At 40.5% G+C, this 21,852-nt stretch overlaps 1 protein-coding gene, 1 long non-coding RNA gene and 1 pseudogene across 2 annotated transcripts in view; 2 read left to right on the top strand and 1 right to left on the bottom strand.

The window, feature by feature from the left end:
- C9 (complement C9) overlaps nucleotides 1-11,750 on the top strand; it is a 34,860-nt gene extending 23,110 nt beyond the window's left edge. Inside the window, 5 exon segments of the mRNA XM_059694890.1 lie at nucleotides 3,110-3,350; nucleotides 4,885-5,010; nucleotides 6,642-6,820; nucleotides 10,769-10,997; nucleotides 11,403-11,750. Of these exon segments, the coding sequence (XP_059550873.1) occupies nucleotides 3,110-3,350; nucleotides 4,885-5,010; nucleotides 6,642-6,820; nucleotides 10,769-10,997; nucleotides 11,403-11,425 (798 nt within the window). The 3' untranslated portion in view covers nucleotides 11,426-11,750.
- LOC132233741 (uncharacterized) lies at nucleotides 11,625-14,146 on the bottom strand. Its single transcript, XR_009452708.1, has 2 exons — nucleotides 13,972-14,146; nucleotides 11,625-11,765 (listed from the first exon to the last, which is right to left on the bottom strand). It is a non-coding gene; the product is annotated as an uncharacterized LOC132233741 (long non-coding RNA).
- On the top strand, nucleotides 12,740-13,947 carry LOC132233740 (protein archease-like; annotated as a pseudogene).
- Nucleotides 14,147-21,852: the final 7,706 nt, after the last annotated feature.

Below are 21,852 nucleotides of genomic sequence, written 5' to 3' on the forward strand. Positions count from 1 at the left end.
AGATGGCAAGCAGTGGCAGTGGCAGGGGTGAGGCCAGCAGCCTGCAGCCAGAGAAAGGAAAGCCCCGATAGGCCCTGATCTCAAGCCAGGCCTAGGGACCCTACCCGAGGGGTCCCAGATTGTGAGAGGGTGCAGGCCAGGCTGAGGGACCCCCCAAGTGCAGAATTTTCATGCACTGGGCCTCTAGTAGTTTTATATGGTTCTGTATATTGCCTATATATTCACAAGAATACCCACCTACAATGTGAAGTTGGAAAACCCTTTAAATCATTCAACAAAAAGAATAAACATGAGAGCAAAAAAGGAAGCTATATAGTATTTAGAAAATGATAAGTGCTACAGAATAAAAGGAAAAATAGAGTCACATAATGGAAATCAGTAGTGTGAGACAGATGACGGTATTACAAAGGAAGCTTCATTGAGGAGATAAGATCTGAGCAAAAATTTGAAGAGAGGATATAGCCAAATAGTTCTATTTGGGATGACATATCTGGCAGAAGGAAGTTTTAGAGACAAATCTCTAAGATGGGAACATACTCCCCATTGGGCCAAAGTGAACCAGAGGAGGAAAGGCTGGAGAGGTTGCCTGGGACCATACCATGAAGGATCTCAGCCTAATCTAAGTGTTTTTTTTTCCTCTGAGGGACTAAGAGGTTATTTGAATATTTTTCGTGGAAGACTGGTAAACCTTGATATGTTTTAAATGATTGTTCTTGGTACTCTATTAAGAAGAGATTATGAGTGTTAAGGGCAAAAGCAAGGTTTGTTAAAAAGCTATTGCAGGAATCCAGGTGAGAGATGATGGCAGTTCAAACAGGACAGCTGTAGAGTTAAACATGACTAAGGTTTGGGGCCTGAGTGACTGGAAGGATGGAGTTGCTATCAAATGCAATGGAGGTAGAGCAAGTTTGGAGGAGAACACTGGTGGTTACGTTTTAGTTAGATTAGAGATGAGATGTCTGTTAGACATCTAATTGGAGATGTCACGTAAGAAGTTAATGCCCTAGAACCTTGCTACTAAAAGTGTGGTCCATGGACCAGCAGCTTCTAAATCACTGGGAAACTAGAATTTCAGACTCTAACCCAGACCTACTGAATCAGAACTGCACTTTAACAAGATTCTCTAGGTGACTTGTTCGTACCTTACAGTTTGAGGACTTCCCTAGAAGTAAGAAAAGAAACACTATCAAGGAGAAAAGAGTGATAAACTATGTCAAATATACTAATATGTCAAAGAAGATGAGGACCAGTGGCTTGAGCATTTTGAAGGTCATTGGTAACCTCAAAAAGGAAAGTTTTGTTGGGGTTGTAAGGGCAGCAGCATGACTAGATTAGATTTCAGAGAAACTGGGAAGAGAAGAATTGGAAACAGCCAGGATAGAAACCTCTTTAAGGGAATTTTGTTTCTAATGAAAACAAAGATATAGGTAGTAATGTTTGGACAAGTGAAGTCAAGAGTTTGTTTTTCAATTCCTGTAAAATAGAAGACACAACAGTGTGTTTGAATAGGAATGGCCTAAGGCTTACTTCTAAAATAATTTGAGCCAAAAGACATAACATCTTTCTGATAAGATATACTTCCTAATTTTAGCAACAATGCAAAGGAATCCAAATATGTTTTGTGCATCTTTGAGAGTCCACTGAAAGTTATTATGCAAGTTATCAGATGGAGAACTCATATGACTTACTATGGATATAGTAAAGCCTTTTAGGATTTTTGTTAGAGATTGAGTCAGCCACTATCACCTGCAGTAAGGCCATGCAGTGTGAACAATCATGCTTCTAGAACACAGAAAGTTTGGTGTGATGTTTGTATATACTGTTTTTAATTCCCATGCAATCAACATGTGCCAACCACAGTTACAGAAGGAGAATCTCAAAACAATCGTCTGGAAAATCATGGGTGCCAATTGTAATTTAGTTTTGGCTGGCACGGTCTGCTAGCATTGAATCACATGGTTCCTCACTGCCCTAGTGTCCTCCTAGAGACATTCAAGCCATCATTCCAAGGAACATTTAACTGTTGAGCTGTGTTCATCTGGCTTGAGATCCTTGTCTTACAATCGTGTCTATTCCATCTGTATTTTCAAAGCTCAAGAGGACATAGTGGAAGGAAGAGGGAGACCTGAGACGTAGGTTTTTAATACCAATCATTAGCATGGACTATTTGTGTCATTTGGGGCAAATAACTTGATACCTTTGGATCACAGTTTCTTCATCTGTAAAATAAAAAGTTTGGGTTTCATATGCACTATCTACATTTCCTTCCATTGTTAACATTTTTAAATCAACTTAATGAGTACAATTTGCACACAATCAAATGCAAAGATTTTAAGCATATAGTTCCATGAGTTTTGACTATTGTATCCACCTATGCAACCACCTCCTCAAACAAAATATAGCACATTTCCAGGACCTCAAGAAAATTCCTTCATGCCCTTTGTGGTCAATTTCTTACCACCTGAGAGGTGACCAATGACCAAATTTCTCTGAACATAGCTTAGTTTCACCTGTTCCAGAACTTCATATAAACGGAACAATACAGTATATATTCTTTGTGTCTGACTTAATTCACTCAGTGTAATATTTTTTTACAGTGTTATGTTGTTACATGTATTCATAGTTCATTTCTTTTTTTTGCTAACTAGTTTTCCTTCATGTGAACATACTACAATTTGTTTACAATTCCCCTGTTTATGGACATTTTAATCATTTCCAATTTTAAGCTGTTCTAAAAGTCTTATACAGGTCTTTTTGTGGAAAGCTTTTTCATTGATCTTAGATAAATAGGTAAAAGTGGGATTACTAGCCATAGGGTTGCTGTGTGTTTACTTTTATAAGAAACTATCAAACAGTTCTTCAAAGTGGTTACACCATTTTCCACTCCTACCACCAATGTATGAAAGGGTGCTAGCTGCTGCACATCTTCACCAACACTTGGTATTAATCGTATATTAAGGTTGCCATTCTACTTACTGGGTTAAAGTGATATCTTACAGTCACTCCTAAAAAAAATGTGTTGCCTGTGGAAGTTTCAAATTTTGTGACTTTTAAATTTGAAATAATGGTGGTAAAACTCACATTTATTGTCTTCTGCTCCACAACAAAGGAAAAAATGTTTCTGCATGTGAAAGGAGAAGTTGCCCTGGGAAGATTTGTGATGAGAAATCGGGACATCATGCTGACATCAACTTTCTTGGATGATTTAAAATATCTGCCACCTACCTATGAAAAGGGGGAATATTTTGCATTTTTGGAAACCTATGGAACGCACTACAGTAGTTCTGGGTCTCTGGGAGGATTATATGAACTGATATACGTTTTGGATAAAGCTTCCATGGAAAAACACGGTATACCTAGAAGTAGAGCTCTAACTTCTAACCATGTTTTCTTCCTGTTGGTGGTCTCTGTCAGTGGTTATAGGCTTTAGAATAATGTAACCTGCTTCCTTGAGAGGACACTCCCCCTGCCCTTTGACACTTAAAGCCCTGTCAGACAGCAAACTGGCTTCCGACAAGATGCCTTGATCATGCACTAGTCAGCAGCTGAAATCATATTGCAATGTAATGTTATTGGTAATCCTGCTTTAAGTGAAGAACTATTTAAAAGGTGAAAGAAAGTATGAGAGACATAATTTACACAACCTATTTCTTATTCAGTAGGCTGGTTCATTATGTGTATGCTAATTGTCGTCAAAGGATTCTTCATCATTGTAAGGGAAATACTGATCTAAATTTTCTCTTCGGGAAAAGGGAAGAAGCAATGTTAACATCACATAAGTCTAACATCTTAAAGCAAGGGTGGAAAATTAGTTCTACGTTGTGTGATGACAGTTCTAATCACTTGGTGGTAGTCAAATTGGGTCCATGTTGAGTAGGTTTCTGATCACACTTAAAATCATAGGAAGAAGGCCATGGTTGACCATCGGTGTTTGCCATATGTACAGGATAGGCCTCTGTGCTACATAATTGCCATCCTGGCCTAAAGGCTTTTATCTAAATCTTTTAAGAATTAAATAGAGGCAAAGGGACTATGTGAATAAGGTTTAATAATTAATTTTATAACTATGGCAAGTTATATTTCTTAAAGAGGTGATAGACGCCAGCATATTTCCTCTCTCTGCTCTAAAAATTGGGGGGAGTGTCTCTGAGGAAGGGAAGTATTGCCAAAAATCACTTCCATGGCTCCTTCCCCGTAGCCTGTGGCAGTGTCAGGTGAAGAATGGGATGCACCTATGATAGTAAAGCCTGGCTATCGGTGATAGTGTCCACACCATTGGCAAACACTCTGTGAGTGAAATAAACATGATCCAGCCAGAACCAGTTGCTCCTAGTGCCTCCGTCTAGTTTGGGCAGGTAGAAGAAGCCTGCCTGGGGGAGTGGAACAGGAGATGGCTGTGCTGATACTGCTCACAGGGCTTATGCCCGCAAGATAGTCCCTGAGCCCTGCTGCTAAGCTATTCTGATAGACATCACTGGGGGATGGGCACAAGAGGACTGCGTTTTGAGTAAATTGAAAATCAGAAGAAAGGCTCAGCAGCAGTGATCAAAACACAAGGAACCCTTCAGGCTCAGAGTTCTTGGGTGAAAAAGCTCCAAGGACTGAAATTTAATCTTAGAACTATAACCACCCTAGAATGACCTAGATCCTTTTCAAATGAGGGGTGAATGTATATGCCCTTTGCCATTAAGTTGATAAGCAAAGTCAAAAGGAGGCCACTAGATTCACATACAAGGATGAAGCAGGACAGATAAGGCCTTGTGTTTGCATTCAGTAATAGTGTCTAGGAATCCAAGTATGTTTCTTAAAAAAGAGCAAAATTGGAATTTATATATGATCTTGATAGATACTATCTAATAATTTTCAACTAAATACATTAAACAGGTGTTGAACTAAAGGATGTCAAGAAATGCCTTGGGTTTAATGTGGACTTCTCTGTGGATTTTGGAGCTGAACTCAAAGGAAGTCTTAATAAAGATGATTGTATAAAGGGGGGTGAAGGTAAAGCTGGTAAGTATGGTCTAACTTATTAGGTCAAAAAAGGGGTGTGTGTCATGTCAATGAGCACTGCCCAGTCACTAGGAGCCCTCTTATTATCTAGCCTTCTTATACAAATACATACACACACACAACACCACACCTAGAAGTGCTTAAAAACTATTCTATCTTTACAGTGTTTTCAAAACTGTTATAAACACAAGCAACATGCGGAGGTGTACTCATCAGTGTCACCATTGTGCAGGTTGTGCAGTGCGCAGCTCTAGGGGGCACCATTCACACTGTAGTCTACAGATTTGTACGTTTATGATGGCAATGGCAGAAGAATATCTTGAGAAAAAATTTTCTTTTATTTCCCTACTTTTCAGAAAGTTTCTGAATGGACTATTGATAGTACTAAATATATCCATTAAAAATGGAAAAGACCAAACTCTCTCTAACTCAACCTTCCACCCGATTTGAAATTTCTAATTCACCTTCACTCAATTGGTCAGGGGGTAGAAACTTCCAGTTACAAGATAGTACTCAGGGTGGAGGGGTGGGGGAGAAAGGGTAATGTACAACACAGTGACTATATGCAGTTAACAATGCTGTATGATATAATTGAAAGTTACGACTAGAGTAGATCCGAAAAGTTCTCATCACAAGAAAAAAATGTTTTTATAACTATATGACATGATATGAGTTAAATTTATTATGATAATTTATGTCAATTATATCTCAAAGCTGAGGAAAGAAATCCCTAATCCATCCTTAATATAAATCATTTTATAACCCTTTTAAAAATATAAATATCTTTAGTATAAATACTACTTCTATTGTTAATCTTTAGCAGATTTTCAAGGATGAGGCAGTGCTGGAATTCTCAATTCTTACTCTAATCAGAAATACAAAGCTTGAGACTCACCCTTAATGATGATAGAGAAGCAGAAAAGAGGAAAACCTGATATTTATTAAAGCATAGCAACCACTAACATGTGGCCATGATTGGAAGCCACTGATGAACTGAAAAGAAAGCTGAACTTGCCATCAAATGTCACCATTTCCATATTTGGCCCTTAAGTTAACTGCGTAATTTGGGGCAAGTCACTCCAACTCCCTGAGTCTCCATTTTCTCATCCATAAAAATGGTTCAAAAAATCCACAAATCTAAAAGATTCACAAAAGTTTGTTAAAAGAGGTTTAGCCTGGTGAGAGAGACTGAAGTGGGTAGGAATTTGGGATTGAAAGAAATTTTGCTTTTCACTTTATTCTTTTTTGAACCCTTTGAATTTTTTTATAATATTAAAATTGTTCAAAGCAAACCAATATGACATATGATTATGAAAGTAAGTCTGCAACAAAAAATTATAGTACATTTAAAGTTGTGTTTAATTCCCACTTGTGCATATGCATAAGTGATAACCTTTGAATACCAACATATCTCAATCATGCTATCATTTCATTTTTTTAAAAAAAGGTGTTTGACATCTACAAGTAGCTACTAGTAAAAATTGCCCTTGGATATTTGGTGTGGAAAAGTTAGTAGTATTTATAGGTAAAATTCAATAAATGTATTAGACTATATGAAAGGGGTTCAATAAATGTTTATCAATTACCACAGAGTTAAAAATGCTTGACTTACATCCTCTGTCTATTCCCAGTAAACATCACCAAGGATGGCATCATAGATGATGTGATTTCATTCATAAACGGAGGAACCAAACAATATGCAGCTCAACTGAAAGAGAAGCTTCTCAGAGGAGTCAAAGCAGTTGATGTGATGGACTTTGTGAACTGGGCGTCTTCCTTAAGTGATGCTCCAGTGCTCACCAAGGAAAAGGTGAGGACGGTGTCTTTTCAGAGAGAGGATTTTGTCATCCTCCTATTGAAGGCCACTGCTGGTTCAGATGACCAGTTAGTTTCATCTGAAAGAGATGTGACCATTCACATGCACTCCCATCTCGTCCCCGGGAAGAAGCATGGCATGGAAGAAAGGCCAAAGGGTGGCATCGGGCCAACCCAGGCTGAGTTTGGGTCTCTGTCCCTCACGAGATGTATCCTCTTTTCTGACTTCTGCCATATGAAATTCTCCAGGGCTCCAGGTTTATTTTAAGGATTTAATAAGACTGCAGGTCAAGAGCCTATAGCATAGACTGACACTAAATAGGTGCTCAGGGATCATTAGTGTCCTTCCATCTGCCCCTGGTTGTCCTTGCCTGTGGGTGGCATCACACCACCACTTCCTATTTATTCAGGGCCTTGGTGAAAGGGAAGTTCATAAGGTCCCCTTTATGAGAACTCTGGAGATATTACTCTGTAATCTCCATTTCAAGGATCATTTTGTTTCTCTTGGGAATCAGGTAAGTTTTCCTCAATGCACGTGATCATGAAATTCAGTTGTCTTACTCAATGTGCTGGGAAATATAACCAAATCATGCAAATGGGTGGGTTCTCCTGAATTGTGTGCTTTTGTGTTGCTTTTCCCTTCATCTTGCCTTTTCTGTTCTCAGTTCCCCTTTTTTTCATTTTCCCTCAATGTCAAGCTATATTAAGCTGTTTCTGGAAGAACTTGGGTAATCATGAACCACTTGGCCTATGATTTTTGTTAGCAGTGATGCACTGGTTGTCAATGAGCATCAGTATTTTAAAGAGCTGTAGTACCAGTACTCTGTGTTCTAGTCCTTACAGTCCTAACGACATAGTGAAAATCATTCCTAACTCTCTTGTATAAGGACAAAGATAACACTTATTCTATCAACAAACTACATTTACTACATATCATTTAATTAGTTTGGAAGCCTATAAGAAACCTAAATACTTAATATTATAATATTAATATCTCTTTATATAAAGAGGTAATATGCAAATTAGCCAGGATGCCATAACAACCACGACCTATCAGGAGGAGGCTGCATGCACAGGTGAGGCCCGGAGTGGAGACGGAGACAGAGACAGGGGGTCCTGCCCAAGCTGCCCCGCTGCGCCGGCTCAGGCAGCCCTAGAGCGGACACTGACGGGGGCCTGCAGCTGCCCCAGCCGCCATGGTGCTGGAGCAGGCCTGGAGCGAACACAGACAGGGGGACCTGTTCCAGCCGTGGTGCACTAGCAGTCCTGCCTCTGCACGTGAGCTGCAGAGGAAACACCTTTTCTGAACGCTCATTGGCTAAGCTCCCGGTACGCCACTCCCAGTGTTCTTGGTAACTTGGCTAATAAGAATCCAAGAAGGTGATCTAGGGTTTTTCCACTCTTGGAGGGAAAAACGAAGGCCTGCTGCTAGAGAGGCTAAGAAATGTCATATCCTGCCCTAGTCAGTTTGGCTCAGTGGATAGAGCCTCGGCCTGCGGACCCCAGGGTCTGGGTTTGATTCTGATCAAGGGCATGTACCTAGATTGCATGCTCCTCCCTAGCTGGGGCCCAGGTCAGGGCTCATACAGGAGGCAACCAATCAAAGTATCCTTCTCACATTGATGTTTCTGTCTTTCCCTCCCTCTTGAATGCTCTCTAAAAATCAATGGAAAAATATCCTCAGGTGAGGATAAAAAGAAAGAAAGAAATGTCATATCCTATGAAAGAGACATCTTGAAAATGCCTAAAAAAAGTTGTCATTTTTTCATGGTGAAGGGACTGGAATTCATGTTGATGAAAACACCTTGGTGGCTGTGGCAGCCAGCAGTGGCAGAAGCAGTGGGTTGATGAGGGCAGCACCTTCCCCTGACCAGCCCGGTCGCCTCCCACAGGGGGAGGCCAGACTGCAGCTTAGGCCATCATTAGGACATCCCCTGAGGGCTCCCAGACTGTGAGAGGGGGAAGCTGGGCTGAGGGATCTTCCCCACCCCCTAGTGCACGAATTTAGTGTACCTGGCCTCTGGTAATATTATAATACTTAATGTTACAATAACCTAAGTACTTATTATTAAACTATATTGTCATTTTTTTTGCATTTTAGTAAATTTTATGATAGATTACATCTACTGAAAATACATTTATCTACAAATGACAGAAAGATAGAGTTAGCCAGGATAGGAGAAAAATTATAACTGTTTCCTTACTTAACAGAAGGCCAAAGTTCATCAGAAAAAGGTGTGGCTCTTCAGGAAAACTTCAAAAAGTACATTTCAATAGTTTTTTGTCTTCTTGTGGGATTTTTGACTCCAGGGTTTGAGGTTCCTCTGAAACTGCTGTCATTACATGTCCTTCATCTTTATCTCTTTGAACACTGTGTATGCATTTCATCCAAATTGTATTTTCTCCATGACCCTCTCTTCCTGTATCTTAGATTATCTGGCCTCAACTTTCCTTTGAAGGGTAAAACAGGGTGAATTTCATTTCTTAAGAATCAAAATAACTCCACCACATGCTTAGGCTGTTTGTGCCAATGTAGCCATGCTAGGAAGTGGTTTCTTTCTTCCAAATAAATATGACATAGTTGAAATCCATATCCTACACACTAATAGTGAATGGTGTGCTGGCGGACAGTCATGTTGACTTTGTAGAAGCTCTTGGTATGTTCTGGATATGAGACTATTCACTTAAAGGTGATATAAATGTTTTCTCTCACTTGAGGACTTTCACTCTTTAATGGTATTTTCAATAATCAATTTCCTGTTTTTGACTTTTTATTTTGGATTTTAGACTTACTATAAACGTGCACAAATAATACAGACAGTAAAATTGCAAAGATAGCACAGACTTCACATAGAAGCCCCTGATATTAACAATTTACATAACCATAGTACCTTTATCAAAATCAGAAAAGTTGCATTGACTACATCATAGGTCTTATTTAAATTTCACTAGTTTTCCCCTAATGTCCTTTTTTCTGGTCAAGGTTCCAATCAGGTTCCCACGTTGCATTTACTGGTTCTGTCCCCTTAGTCTCTTCCAATCTGTGACAATTCCTCAGATTTTTCTTGTCTTTCACGACCTTGACACTTGTGACGAGTATTGGTCACTTGTGTCAAATGTCTCTCAATTTAGGCTTAGAGTAGATTGAGATTGTGCATTTGGGGCAAGAATACCACAAAAGTGATATTATGGGGCATTGGTGCGGGGGATTAACCGAGGAACTTATATGCATATATGCATAGCCCATGGACACAGACGATAGTGTGGTGAAGGCCTGGGAGTGCAGGATGGAGGGAGTCACTGGGGGTAAAAGAAGGAGATCATCTCTAATACTTTCAACAATAAAGGTAATTTTTTAAACGTGATATTGTGTCCTCAGTGCATCGTATCAGGAATTATGATTTTCTTTTATTTTGATGTAGTTAAATGCATATTTCTTTTCATTACAGGTAGTGCTTTTGTGACTTAATTAAAGTTGTTCTCTACCTCAAGGTCTTAAAGATGATCTCCCATATATTACCTTCCAGAAGCTTTATTGTTTTGCTTCAACATTTCCCTATAACAAATCCAGAGTTGTTCTTTGCGTGTGGTATAAGTTGGAAAGTCACTTTTTAAAAAATTTTCCCTATGAATATCTTCTTGTCCTAGAACAATGTATATTGATGCCCATCCGTTATAGCACATATCAAAGTTTTCATGTAAATTTACCTGGATGATTATTTTAATATCAGTCCCCTAACTTTCACAATGTCATCTCCATGACCAGAGAGATCATGTCTCATTTTGGTCACTAATATAGTCCTAAAGGCTGACATCATATCTGGCAATAATCACCCTTAAAAAAATCCTTTTTTTGTTAATTAATTAATTAACTTCAGTGAAGAATGTTACAAGCTCCATCAGTAGAAAAATACCTAAAATTAAATGTTCTGCTTCCTTGCAGCTATCTCCTATACATAACCTGATTCCACTGAAAATGAAAGATGGACACCTAAAGAAAGAAAATCTGGAAAGAGCCATTGATGATTATGTCAATGAATACAGCATAAAAAAATGCCACCCATGCCAGAATGGGGGCACTGTGCTTCTGCTGGATGGAAACTGTGTGTGTTCTTGCCCAATCACAGCCGAGGGCATTGCCTGTGAAATTAATAAAAAAATAACTCCTCCAGGTGAGAACAAGCTATTTGATATCATTAAGAATACGAATATGTAGTTGAGGGTTATTTAACTTGAAAATTCTGTCTCTCACCTATCTTAAGTGTCAACCTGACGCTTTGTATTCCAAAAAGCATTTGTATTCTCCCAAATTCCATGCTATTGGTATGAAGGACCTCTATTTTCTACCTACTTATCTCTTCCATCACTAGTCACACTGACTCTTCCTACAGAAACTGAACACCCCCTCTAGGATTGAAATGTGTCTTGTATCTTCAACTTCATTCTGTTCCCAGCACCTACACAGAATCTGGCACATCATGGTATAATGGGTTGAGGGGATGACTACATAGATGGGTGAGTGGACCCAAAGTTGAAGTCCTAATAATCAAGATTTGATATTCCTTTCTTTTCTCTAGAATTGAAAATGGAAAAGAAATAAAGTTGTCAGCTTCCTTGGGATCACATGGAAGGGAAAACACCAGGAACACTAGAACTTTCCATGTATGATGCTGCCCATGGAGTTAGTCCTTGATGCGAAATGAAAAGCAACATGCTTCATGAAAATTCTACCAACCTCCCAAGTCGTCTCTCTTGGGTCCATGATGCTTCTTTTCCTCCTTAAACTCCTAGGATGTTTCTTTTTCTTTTTCTTTTTTCTTTTCCCCCTAATGAGGAGAGTCAGCAGTAAAATAGGCCAGGACTGCTTTATCCTACATCCAATACCTATCTCTTCCTAACAAATAAAAATTAAATTAAAAAGAGAATGTTGGCTAGAAAGACTAAAGTAATTGCCAAAGTGCTTTGTATGACTAATATGTTCTGCCCCTTCCACTACCACAAGTCTGTACCATGCAGTTTCATTCCTATTGGTATTTTTTGGTTATTTATTGATATGTTCGTGCATTCATTAATTCAGCAAATCCTTACTGAGCACCTAGCACAGGCCAGTCTTAGCTCTCCAGTTTAACTCTACATGTCCACAGGAAAAAGCCTATTGTATTTGTAACAAAAAACTACTAGATTCAGTTGTGTGAAATTGCCTCTATTGGATCATATTTTACCATAAAAAAGAGAGAGTTAGAGAAAATGAAAACAGCAATTCCTATGTTCCAACTTAATAGCTACCTTTTTGAGTTGTATAAGGTAAGGCTAGGCATCAGAAACTGATTAAGGGAGCTGGCTGTACCATTTTATCCATTAGCTAGCACAGTAGTTAAGGCCTGAGATCTTTGAAAATATCTGAAAACTCAAGAGAGAGAGAGAGAGAGAGAGAGAGAGAGAGAGAGAGAGAGAGAGAGAGAGAGAAAGGAAGGAAGGAAGGAAGGAAGGAAGGAAGGAAGGAAGGAAGGAAGGAAGGAAGGAAGGAAGGAAGGAAGGAAGGGAGGGAGGAAAGAAGGAAGGAAGGGAGGAAAGAAGGAAGGAAGGAAGGAAGGGAGGAAAGAAGGAAGGGAGGGAGGGAGGGAGGAAAGAAGGAAGGAAGGAAGGAAGGAAGGAAGGAAGGAAGGAAGGAAGGAAGGAAGGAAAGAAGGAAGGAAGGAAGGAAGGAAGGAAGGAAGGAAGGAAGGAAGGAAGGAAGGAAGGAAGGAAGGAAGGGGGGAGGGAGGGAGGGAGGAAGGAAGGGAGGGAGGGAGGGAGAGAGGGAGGGAGGAAGGGAGGGAGGGAGGGAGGAAGGAAGGAAGGAAGGAAGGAAGGAAGGAAGGAAGGAAGGGAGGAAGGAAGAAAGGGAGGAGGGAGGGAGGGAGGGGAAGGGCGGGGGGTGGAAAGAAAGAGAAGGCTAAAAGTACAAATAGAAAAAAATCAAAGTTAATAAATATTTAATTAAACATCAATAACATGTATCATATCAACGCCATTAATTATCATTCTTATTAACCAGCATTTCATGCATTGATAAATACATTTAAGTTAGGGAAGGGTGGAAGTAGAATGTCCAAGGCCGCAGTCCTGGTGCAGGAAGAGGAAGATATTCGGGGCTACAATTTGAATGAGAAGCAGAAAACGACCAAGGCCAGGTATCCTCCAGTCAATGGGAAGTACAGGTATTTGGATCATAAGCGATGTCCAGTTCCTTGCATGGGGAGATACTCTGGAGGAAGCTTTTGAGCAAAGTGCAATGGCCATGTTTGGCTACATGACAGATACTGACACGGTGGAGCCCCTCCAAGCAATAGAAGTAGAAGCACAGGGAGAAGATTTACAGTCTCTTCTGTTTCACTTTTTGGATGAGTGGCTTTGTAAGTTCAGTGCTGATGAATTCTTCATACCCCGAAAAGTGAAAGCACTTAATCTTGATCAAGTAAACTTCAAATTACGGTCAATTGGGTGGAGAGAATTCTCATTGACCAAGCATCCTCAGGGAACTGAAGTCAAGGCAATAACCTATTCAGCCATGCAGGTCTATACTGAAGAGAAGCCAGAAGTTTTTGTGATCATTGACATTTAAGATAAAGAAAAAACTCCTATGAAGAACTGTTTTTTTTCTCTTCCTTTTGAGAAGATATCATAATATAAATTCTACAGTCTCTGATAATATATGATGGTTTACAGAACAGAAATTTTTTTCTTTTTCTTTTTTTAAAAATATATTTTATTGATTTTTTACAGAGAGGAAGGGAGAGGGATAGAGAGTCAGAAACATCGGATGAGAGAGAAACATCAATCAGCTGCCTCCTGCACACCCCCCACTGGGGATGTGCCCGCAACCAAGGTACATGCCCCTGACCAGAATCGAACTTGGGACCCCTGAGTCCGCAGGCCGACGCTCTATCCACTGGGCCAAACAGGCCAGGGCCAGAACAGAAATTTTTGACTTAAAGTATGACTTTCCCACAAATGGAAAATCAAGGCATAACCTTGGTCTGTACTAACCAGATATTCAAATGTTAAAGAATTCTTCAGGTGGCAAAAAAAATTAAGTTAGTTTTTCTCACTTTATGGAAATTCTCAAGAATACACATGATTGCTGAGAAGTCACAGTAAATAAACTACTTATTGGCAAATAAAAAGCAAAATTTTAAAAATATTCAAGTTTTTTTTAACAACAAAGATATGGGATGCATTTTATTTTTTTAATTCATTATTTTATTTTGTATTGAATTTATTGGGGTGACACCGCTTAACAAAATTATGCAGGTTTCAGGTGCACAGTTCTACAGCACATTATCTGTGCATTATTTGTGTGGCTGCCAGTTAGGCTCAGTCACAGAAACAGGCCCTGGCTATCCTCCTCAGTCAGGCATAAGCTCCCCAGGCTGAGGCCGCACCAAGAAAGAGGGCATCTGCCCTGTGGTAGAATGACAGCACAGGAATCCTGTCCCTTCAGCTACCTTTCCAGAGCCACAAACCCCAGACTCTCCTCATGTGGCTCTAGTCCACTTCCCCCTCCCTCTTCCAGAGCCCAGGGTGAGTGGATGCAATTGAAATTTTGTATGGTGGCCCTTTAAGAGGGTGCTTGTGTCTCCAGTAGGCTCCTGCCTCTCCCTGGCAAACAGAAATCCCACTACTGTTCACACCCAGAGGTTATGTCCGTGCCTCTTCCCAGCTCTGGTGCTCAGGGCTGGGGAGCCAGCTTGGGATTTAGACCCCACACTTCTCAGGGGAAACCCCCTGAAGCTGAGGTATCCATCCAGAACCTCTGCTGCCACCTTTAGGAGCAAGACCAGCCTTTTTGAAACTCCACCCTTCCTACCAGTTTGTTGTGTGTGATTTTTTGTTTTGTGTGTGTGTGTGTGTGTGTGTTAAATATATTCTATTGATTTCAGAGAGGAAGGGGGAGGGAGAGAGAGAGATAGAAACATCAGTGATGAAAGAGAATCATTACTCAGCTTCCTCCTGCATGTCCCTAACTGGGGATTGGGCCCACAACCTGGGCATGAGCTCTGACCAGGAATTGAACCCTGGCCTCCTGCTTCATAGGTTGATGCTCAACAACTGAGCCACACTGACTGGACCCTACCAGTCTTGATGTGACTTCTTCTATTAATCTATTAATCTTCATGTGACTTCTCTTCAGCTAGTCTTCAGTTGATTATTCAGGATGATTAATCTATCATTTATTTGTAATTCAAATCAATCCTGGAAGAGGTGAGTGTAGCTTTCATCTACACACCTTCATCTTGGATCTCCTATGGGGTGCATTTTAGTACATTAGGTCTGGTATAGAAATGGTACTCTAAAAATAAAGGCACTCTGCCCTTTAGTCCTGGAAGCTCAAGAGAATTCCCTGCCCTCAGAAGCCTAAGTGAATCAGGAAGAATGAGGGTGCTGAATGAATACAAACACCGAATCTGATCTTAGGTCACTGTGGAGAGTTTTTGATGTAGAGTGTCTGGATCAAGGGTTGTTGTCAAGTAACTACTGAGAATCCCTTGAACCTTTGTCAGTTGTCAAACAACAAAAGAGCTGAGCCTCAACTGGACTCCCAAGGATCTGCTTAATGATTTATGTGAGTCCCTTCTACTGAACAGAGGACAAACAGTGTAGATTCACTATTGGCAGCAAGATCCTTCAACCTCCCTCAGAGCTGGCATCCCTGGTGATCCTTTCCAGCAGGGTGCACCATTGAGACACCAAAAACTACCCAACAGGAAGCAGTTGAAAGAGTCTCTGGCCCTAAACTGAGGAAGAGTCACCAGAAATTGGGGCAGATGACCTTCTGGCTGCTGAGCCTTACATGGTTCATCCCGGACTATGGTTGTGAGTAGCAGACTCCTGAGAAGGAAAGTCCAGGCCTCACGTGCTCTCTGCCAGGGCACATCACAAATTCAAGGCAAGGGCCATGTGAGGAGGAGCCCTCTGGAGTTCTGGCCATATATTCAGAACATTACACTGAACCCCATCTATCAGCAAAAGAACTGGAGAAGTTGGGCATCGTGTTCCCTTGAGCTAATGGGAAAAGGACCTGGAGGGCATTGCTACATGTTTCCCTTTTGTACTTAACACTTAGATTGTATGTGTGTGTGTGTGTGTGTGTGTGTGTGTGTGTGTGTTTTAATATATTTTATTGATTTCTTACAGAGAGGAAGGGAGAGAGACAGAGAGTCAGAAATATCAATGAGAGAGAAACATCAGTCCCCCCACTGGGGATGTGCCAGTAACCAAGGTGCATGCCCTTGACAGGAACTGAACCCAGGACCCCTCAGTCTGCAGGCCGATGCTCTATCCACTGAGCCAAACCAGTCAGGGCTAGATTGTGTATTTATTCTACTGATCACATGATAAGAAGAAAGCTGATAATTGTTTGAGGTATGGGTCTCCATCCTCACACTGGCTTTTCACTACTGTCTCTCTCAACACCCTTTGTTTGTGTGTGCAGTGGGGCATTATACTGTATACAACAGCCCATAACAGCAGCTCCTGAGTTAGTTTCCCAATAGTTATTTATGAAAATAACATCAAATGTTAGATGAAACATCTCTCTCTCTCTTTCTCTCTCTCTCTCTATCTCTCTCTCTCTCTCTCACACACACACACACACACACACACACACACACACACACACACACACACAAATATTTCTCATGAAAAATATCCATCTTTCTGCCCCTCCACCCTTCAACTCCTACCTCATGTTTATTACTCACCACCATGCTGACAGCTGTGAATGGTTTAAGAGAAGAGAATGATAAACTATTTAACAATAGACAAGTTATTAAACCACCAAGCCCTAGAATTATGTGTGTCATTAAGATAATGCACACAACCCTAGCTGGTTTGGCTCAGTGGATAGAGTGTCAGCCTGAGGACTGAAGGGTCCCAGGTTCAATTCTGGTCAAGGGCGCAAGCCCAGGTTGTGGGCCTGATCCCCAGTAGGGGGCATGCAGGAGACAGCCAATCAATGATTCTCATCATTGATGTTTCTATCTCTCTTTCCCTCTCCTTCCTCTCTGAAATCAATAAAAATATATTTTTTAAAAAAGATAATGCACAGAATCACCTTGTCATCTAACAGACAAGCAATGAATGATAACTGTTACTATTGTTGTCATGCAAGGCTATTGGTAAAAATCCTCTCAAATGCGACTAACATTTGTGATATGAGATAGCCAAGGAGATTAAATCTGAAAATTGAAGAGAATGGCATATGACACAGTGGTTCAGTACTCTCTATAATAATTAGTGGGTTTAGTGATCTTTTTAAAATATACATAATACGGCCGGCCACTGTGTCTCAGTGGTTGAGTGTCGACCTATGAACCAGAAGGTCACGGTTCAATTCCTGGCAGGCCATATGCCTTGGTTGAAGGCTTGATCCCCAGTGTGGGGTGTGCTGGAGGCAGCCAACCAATGATTCTCTCTCATCATTGATGTTTCTATCTCTCTCTCCCTCTTCCTTCCCCTCTGAAATCAATAAAAGTATATTTAAAAAAATAATAACAAATAAAATATACATAATATAATAAAATTTACCATTTTAACCATTTTTAAGTGTAGAGTTCAGTGGCATTAAGTACTTCCTCATTCTTGTGCAACCATCGCCACCATTCATCTCCAGAATTTTTATTATCCCAACCTAAAACTCGATAACAAACAATAATTTGCCATTCCTTACTTCCCCAGCCCTGGCAATCACTATTCTACTTTCTGTCTCTATGAATTTGACTATTTGGCATACCTCATATAAGTGAAATCATGAAACATTTGTCCTCTAATTGCACTGAGTGTAATGTCTTCAAGCACATATCAGCATTTCATTACTTTTTTTCTTAATTGTTGACAGCTTTACAAATGTCTCCCATTCCCATGGGAGGGGGCCCTTTTACTCCTCTCCGCCCAGCCCCTCCCCGCCCGCCCCCTCCCCGCCCCAGGTCTTCACCACCCTATAGTCCATGTCCATGGGCTATGCTTATAAGTATACAAGTTCTTTGGTTTATCTCTCCTCTTGCCCCAACCCCCGCATTGACATATGTCAGTCTGTTCCATGCCGCCATGCTTCGGGTCTTATTTTGTTGGCCAATTCGTTTTGTTCATTAGATTCCACAAATAAGTGAGATCATATGATATTTGTCTTTCTCAGATTGGCTTATTTCACTTAGCATAATAGTCTCCATGCTTCCCAAAGGGTAGGAGATCTCTCTCTTTCAAAGATGCATAGTATTCCCTTGTATAAATGTGCCACAACTTTTTTATCCACTCATCTACTAATAGGTACATGGGCTGTTTCCAAATCTTAGCTATTATAAATTACACTGCCATGAACATAGGGGTGCATATATTCTTTCTGATGGGTGTTTTGGGGTTTTTAGGATATATTCCCAGAGTGGGGTAAAATGGCAGTTTTATTTTAAAATTATTTTTGAGAAAACTACTGTTTTCCATTTTGGCTACACCAATCTGCATTCCCACCAGCAGTGAACTAGAGTTCCCTTTTCTCCACATCCACTTGTCATTTGTTGATGGTAGCCATTCTGACAGGTGTGGTGTGATATCTCGTTATCATTTTAATTTGCATCTCTCTGATGATCAGTTACTTTGAGCATTTTTCATATATGTCTCTTGGCCTTCTGTATGTCTGCTTTGGATAAGCGTCTATTCAGGGCCTCTGCCCCCGCCACCATTTTTTTTTTTTTTTTTTTTTTTTTTTTGCTGCAAAAAGCTTTATTGTTTTCATTTGGTCTAATGCAGTGGTTATCAACCTGTGGGTCGCGACCACTTTGGGGGTCGAATGACCCTTTCACAGGGGTCGCCTAAGACCATCGGAAAACACATATACAATTACATATTGTTTTTGTGATTAATCACTATGCTTTAATTATGTTCAATTTGTAACAATGAAAATACATCCTGCATATCAGATATTTACATGACGATTCATAACAGGAGCAAAATTACAGTTATGAAGTAGCCACGAAAATAATTTTATGGTTGGGGGTCACCACAACATGAGGAACTGTATTAAAGGGCCGCGGCATTAGGAAGGTTGAGAACTGCTGGTCTAATTCATGGAAGAGGGCCCCAGGGTGGTTAAAAGAGTGGCTGGTGGTTTCGGGGAGAGGTTCAGGCAAAAGCGAGACACCAGGGGATGCAGAGGGGTCCTCAGAGGCCTCTGGGCTCCAAAGGCTCCTAGTCATGCTTGAGGGTGAGCATTTCCAACAGATACTGACCCAGCCCAGCCTCGGGGCTGGCCAGGCTGTGGAGGTGAGTCAGGTGTCGCCCATAGTTTTTATGAGTTTCACCTCCTCACCCCGGAAGTGGTTCTCCAGGAAGTCACAGAGCTGAGGGTCTGCACAGATAGAAACAGGGCCTGCAGCTCCCAAAGCTCCTTTTCTGCAAGGCTATGGCAGCTTTCCTGGCGTCCTGAGTTTTGCCCACTCACCTTGGGAAGGCTCCTGCAAGTACCGGAAGAGAATGCAGCCACCTCGCTGGTTTTGCATCTTTAAGAGCAGCTCAGCGCCCTCGGGCTCCTTCTCCAGGGCAAAGAAGTGGCCCCCGCCCTCCAGAGCCACACCGTCCCAGTGGAAATAGAAGCCCAGAGAGAGGTGGGTGTGGGAGGCCCGCCGAGGCAGGCTGGCCAGGCGGTCGATAGCAGCCTCCACCTCGGTGGGATAATTCTGATGGGTCTGGGAGCTCATGGTTGTTCGGCAATAAGGAGTTAAGGTAAAAAACAATAACAACAAAACACGTGTTGGCTGGTCTCAGAGGCTGAGGATGGCTGAGAGGGTCATGAAGGTGGTGACTGGGTAAGATGCTGGAGGGTGGTCAGAGGCTGGAAGGAGGGGCGACCCTGAGTCTGTTCCATCTAAACACTGTGGAAGCGAGAAAAAGATCCAGGACAGCCCAGGGCACTGTCCGCCCATTTTTAAATTGGATTGTTTGTCTGCCTTTTGCTGAATTGTATGAGTACTTTATATATTTTGGAAATTAACCCCTTAGCAGATGAATCATTGGCAAATATGTTCTCCCATACAGTGGGCTCCCTTCTCATTTGATGGTGGTGTGTGTGTGTTTTGTTGTTTTTTTCTGTGCAGAAGCTTTTTATTTTTATGTAATCCCATTTGTTTGTTTTTCCTTTGTTTCTCTTGCCCTAGATGTAGCAGAAAAAAATTCTGCCACGTGAGATGTCGGACATTTTACTGCCTGTGTTTTCTTCTAGGATTTTTACGGTTTCATGGCTTATATTGAGTCTTTTATCCATTTTGAGTTTACGTTCTTGTGTATGGTGTAAGTTGGTGGTCTACTTTCATCTTTTTGCATGTATCTGTCCAGTCTCTTTTGTTGAAGAGACTGTCTTTACTCCATTGTATGATCTTGCCTCCTTTGTCAAATGTTAATTGATCATAATGGTGTGGGTCAATTTCTGGGGTCTCTGTTCTACTGGTCTATATGCCTGTTCTTGTGCCAGTACCAGGCTGCCTTGATTATAATGGCTCTGTAGTATAGTTTGATATCCGTTATTATGATCCCTCCAACTTTGTTCTTCTTTCTCAGGATTACTGCAGCTATTCAGGGTCTTTTACAGTTCCATTAAATGTTTGGAGTATTTGTCCTAGTTCTGTGAAGCGTGCCATTGGAATTTCAATAGGGATTGCATTGAATCTATACATTGCTTTGGGTAGTATGGACATCGTAATTATGTTAACTCTTCCAGTCTCTGAGCATGGTGTACTCTCCCATTTGTTTGTATTTTCTTCTATCTCTTTTTTCACTGTCTTATCATTTTCCAAGTACAGGTCTTTTACCGCCTTGGTTAAGTTTATTCCTAGGTAATTTTTTGTTGTTGTTGTTGTTGCAATGGTAAGTGGGATTGTTTTTTTTATTTTCTCTTTCTGAGAGTTCATTATTGGTGTATAAAAATGCCATCTATTTCTGGATGTTGCTTTTGTATCCTGCTACCTTGCCAAATTCATTTATTAAATCTATAGTTTCCTGGTGGAATCTTTAGGATTTTCTAGGTACATATCATGTCATCTGTGAATAATGACAATTTTACTTCCTCCTTTCCAATTTTGATGCCCTTTATCTCTTCTTCTTGTCTGATTGTCGTGGCTAGGACTTCGAGTACAATGTTGAATAAGAGTGGTGAAAGCAAACATCTTTGTCCTGTTCCTGTTCTTAAGGAAAATGCTTTTAGTTTTTTCCCATTGAGTATGATGTTGGCTGTAGATTTGTCATATATGGCCATTTTTATGTTGCAGTATGATCCCTCTATTCCCACTTTGCTGAGAGTTTTTATTTTAAAAGGGTGCTGGATTTTGTTGAATGCTTTTTCTGCATCTATTGATATGATCATGTGATTTTTATCTTTCATTTTGTTTCTGTGATGTATCACATTAGTTGATAAGCAAATATTATACCAGCCTTGCATTCCTAGATTAAAACCCACTTGATCATGGTAAAATGTCTATCAAGTTGTTTGCCTAATTTTTAATCAGGTTGTTTTGTTTTTCAGTTGTAAGAATTCTCATATAGAATTCTAGATGTCAATCCCATATCAGATAGATGATTTGCAAACATTTACTCCCATTCTAGAGGGTGCCTTTTCACTCTGATAGCGTCCTTTGATACATAAAAAGTTTTTAATGTTGAAAAAAAATAATTTGCCTACTTTTTCTTTTTTTGCTTATGTTTTTTATTTCATACTAAAAAAATAATTGGATCTAAAGTTAATGTCATAAAGCTTTCCCCCTATGTTTTCTTAATAATCTTATAGTTTTACTAGCTCTTGTGTTTAGTTTTTAATCCACGTAGAGTTGACTTTTGCATATGGTATAAGGTAAGTCTTCAACTTTATTCTTCTGCATGTAGATATCCAGTTTGTTGATCAGTATCATTTGTTGGTCAGTGATTTTTTTCACCATGTGCTAGCCTACTAAAGTCAATCAGCCTGGAAGCAATAAGAGAAAAGAGGGTCAGGATGACAGTGAATCA

This window comes from Myotis daubentonii, chromosome 4 (assembly GCF_963259705.1).
Source record: "Myotis daubentonii chromosome 4, mMyoDau2.1, whole genome shotgun sequence".
Lineage (NCBI taxonomy): Eukaryota > Metazoa > Chordata > Mammalia > Chiroptera > Vespertilionidae > Myotis > Myotis daubentonii.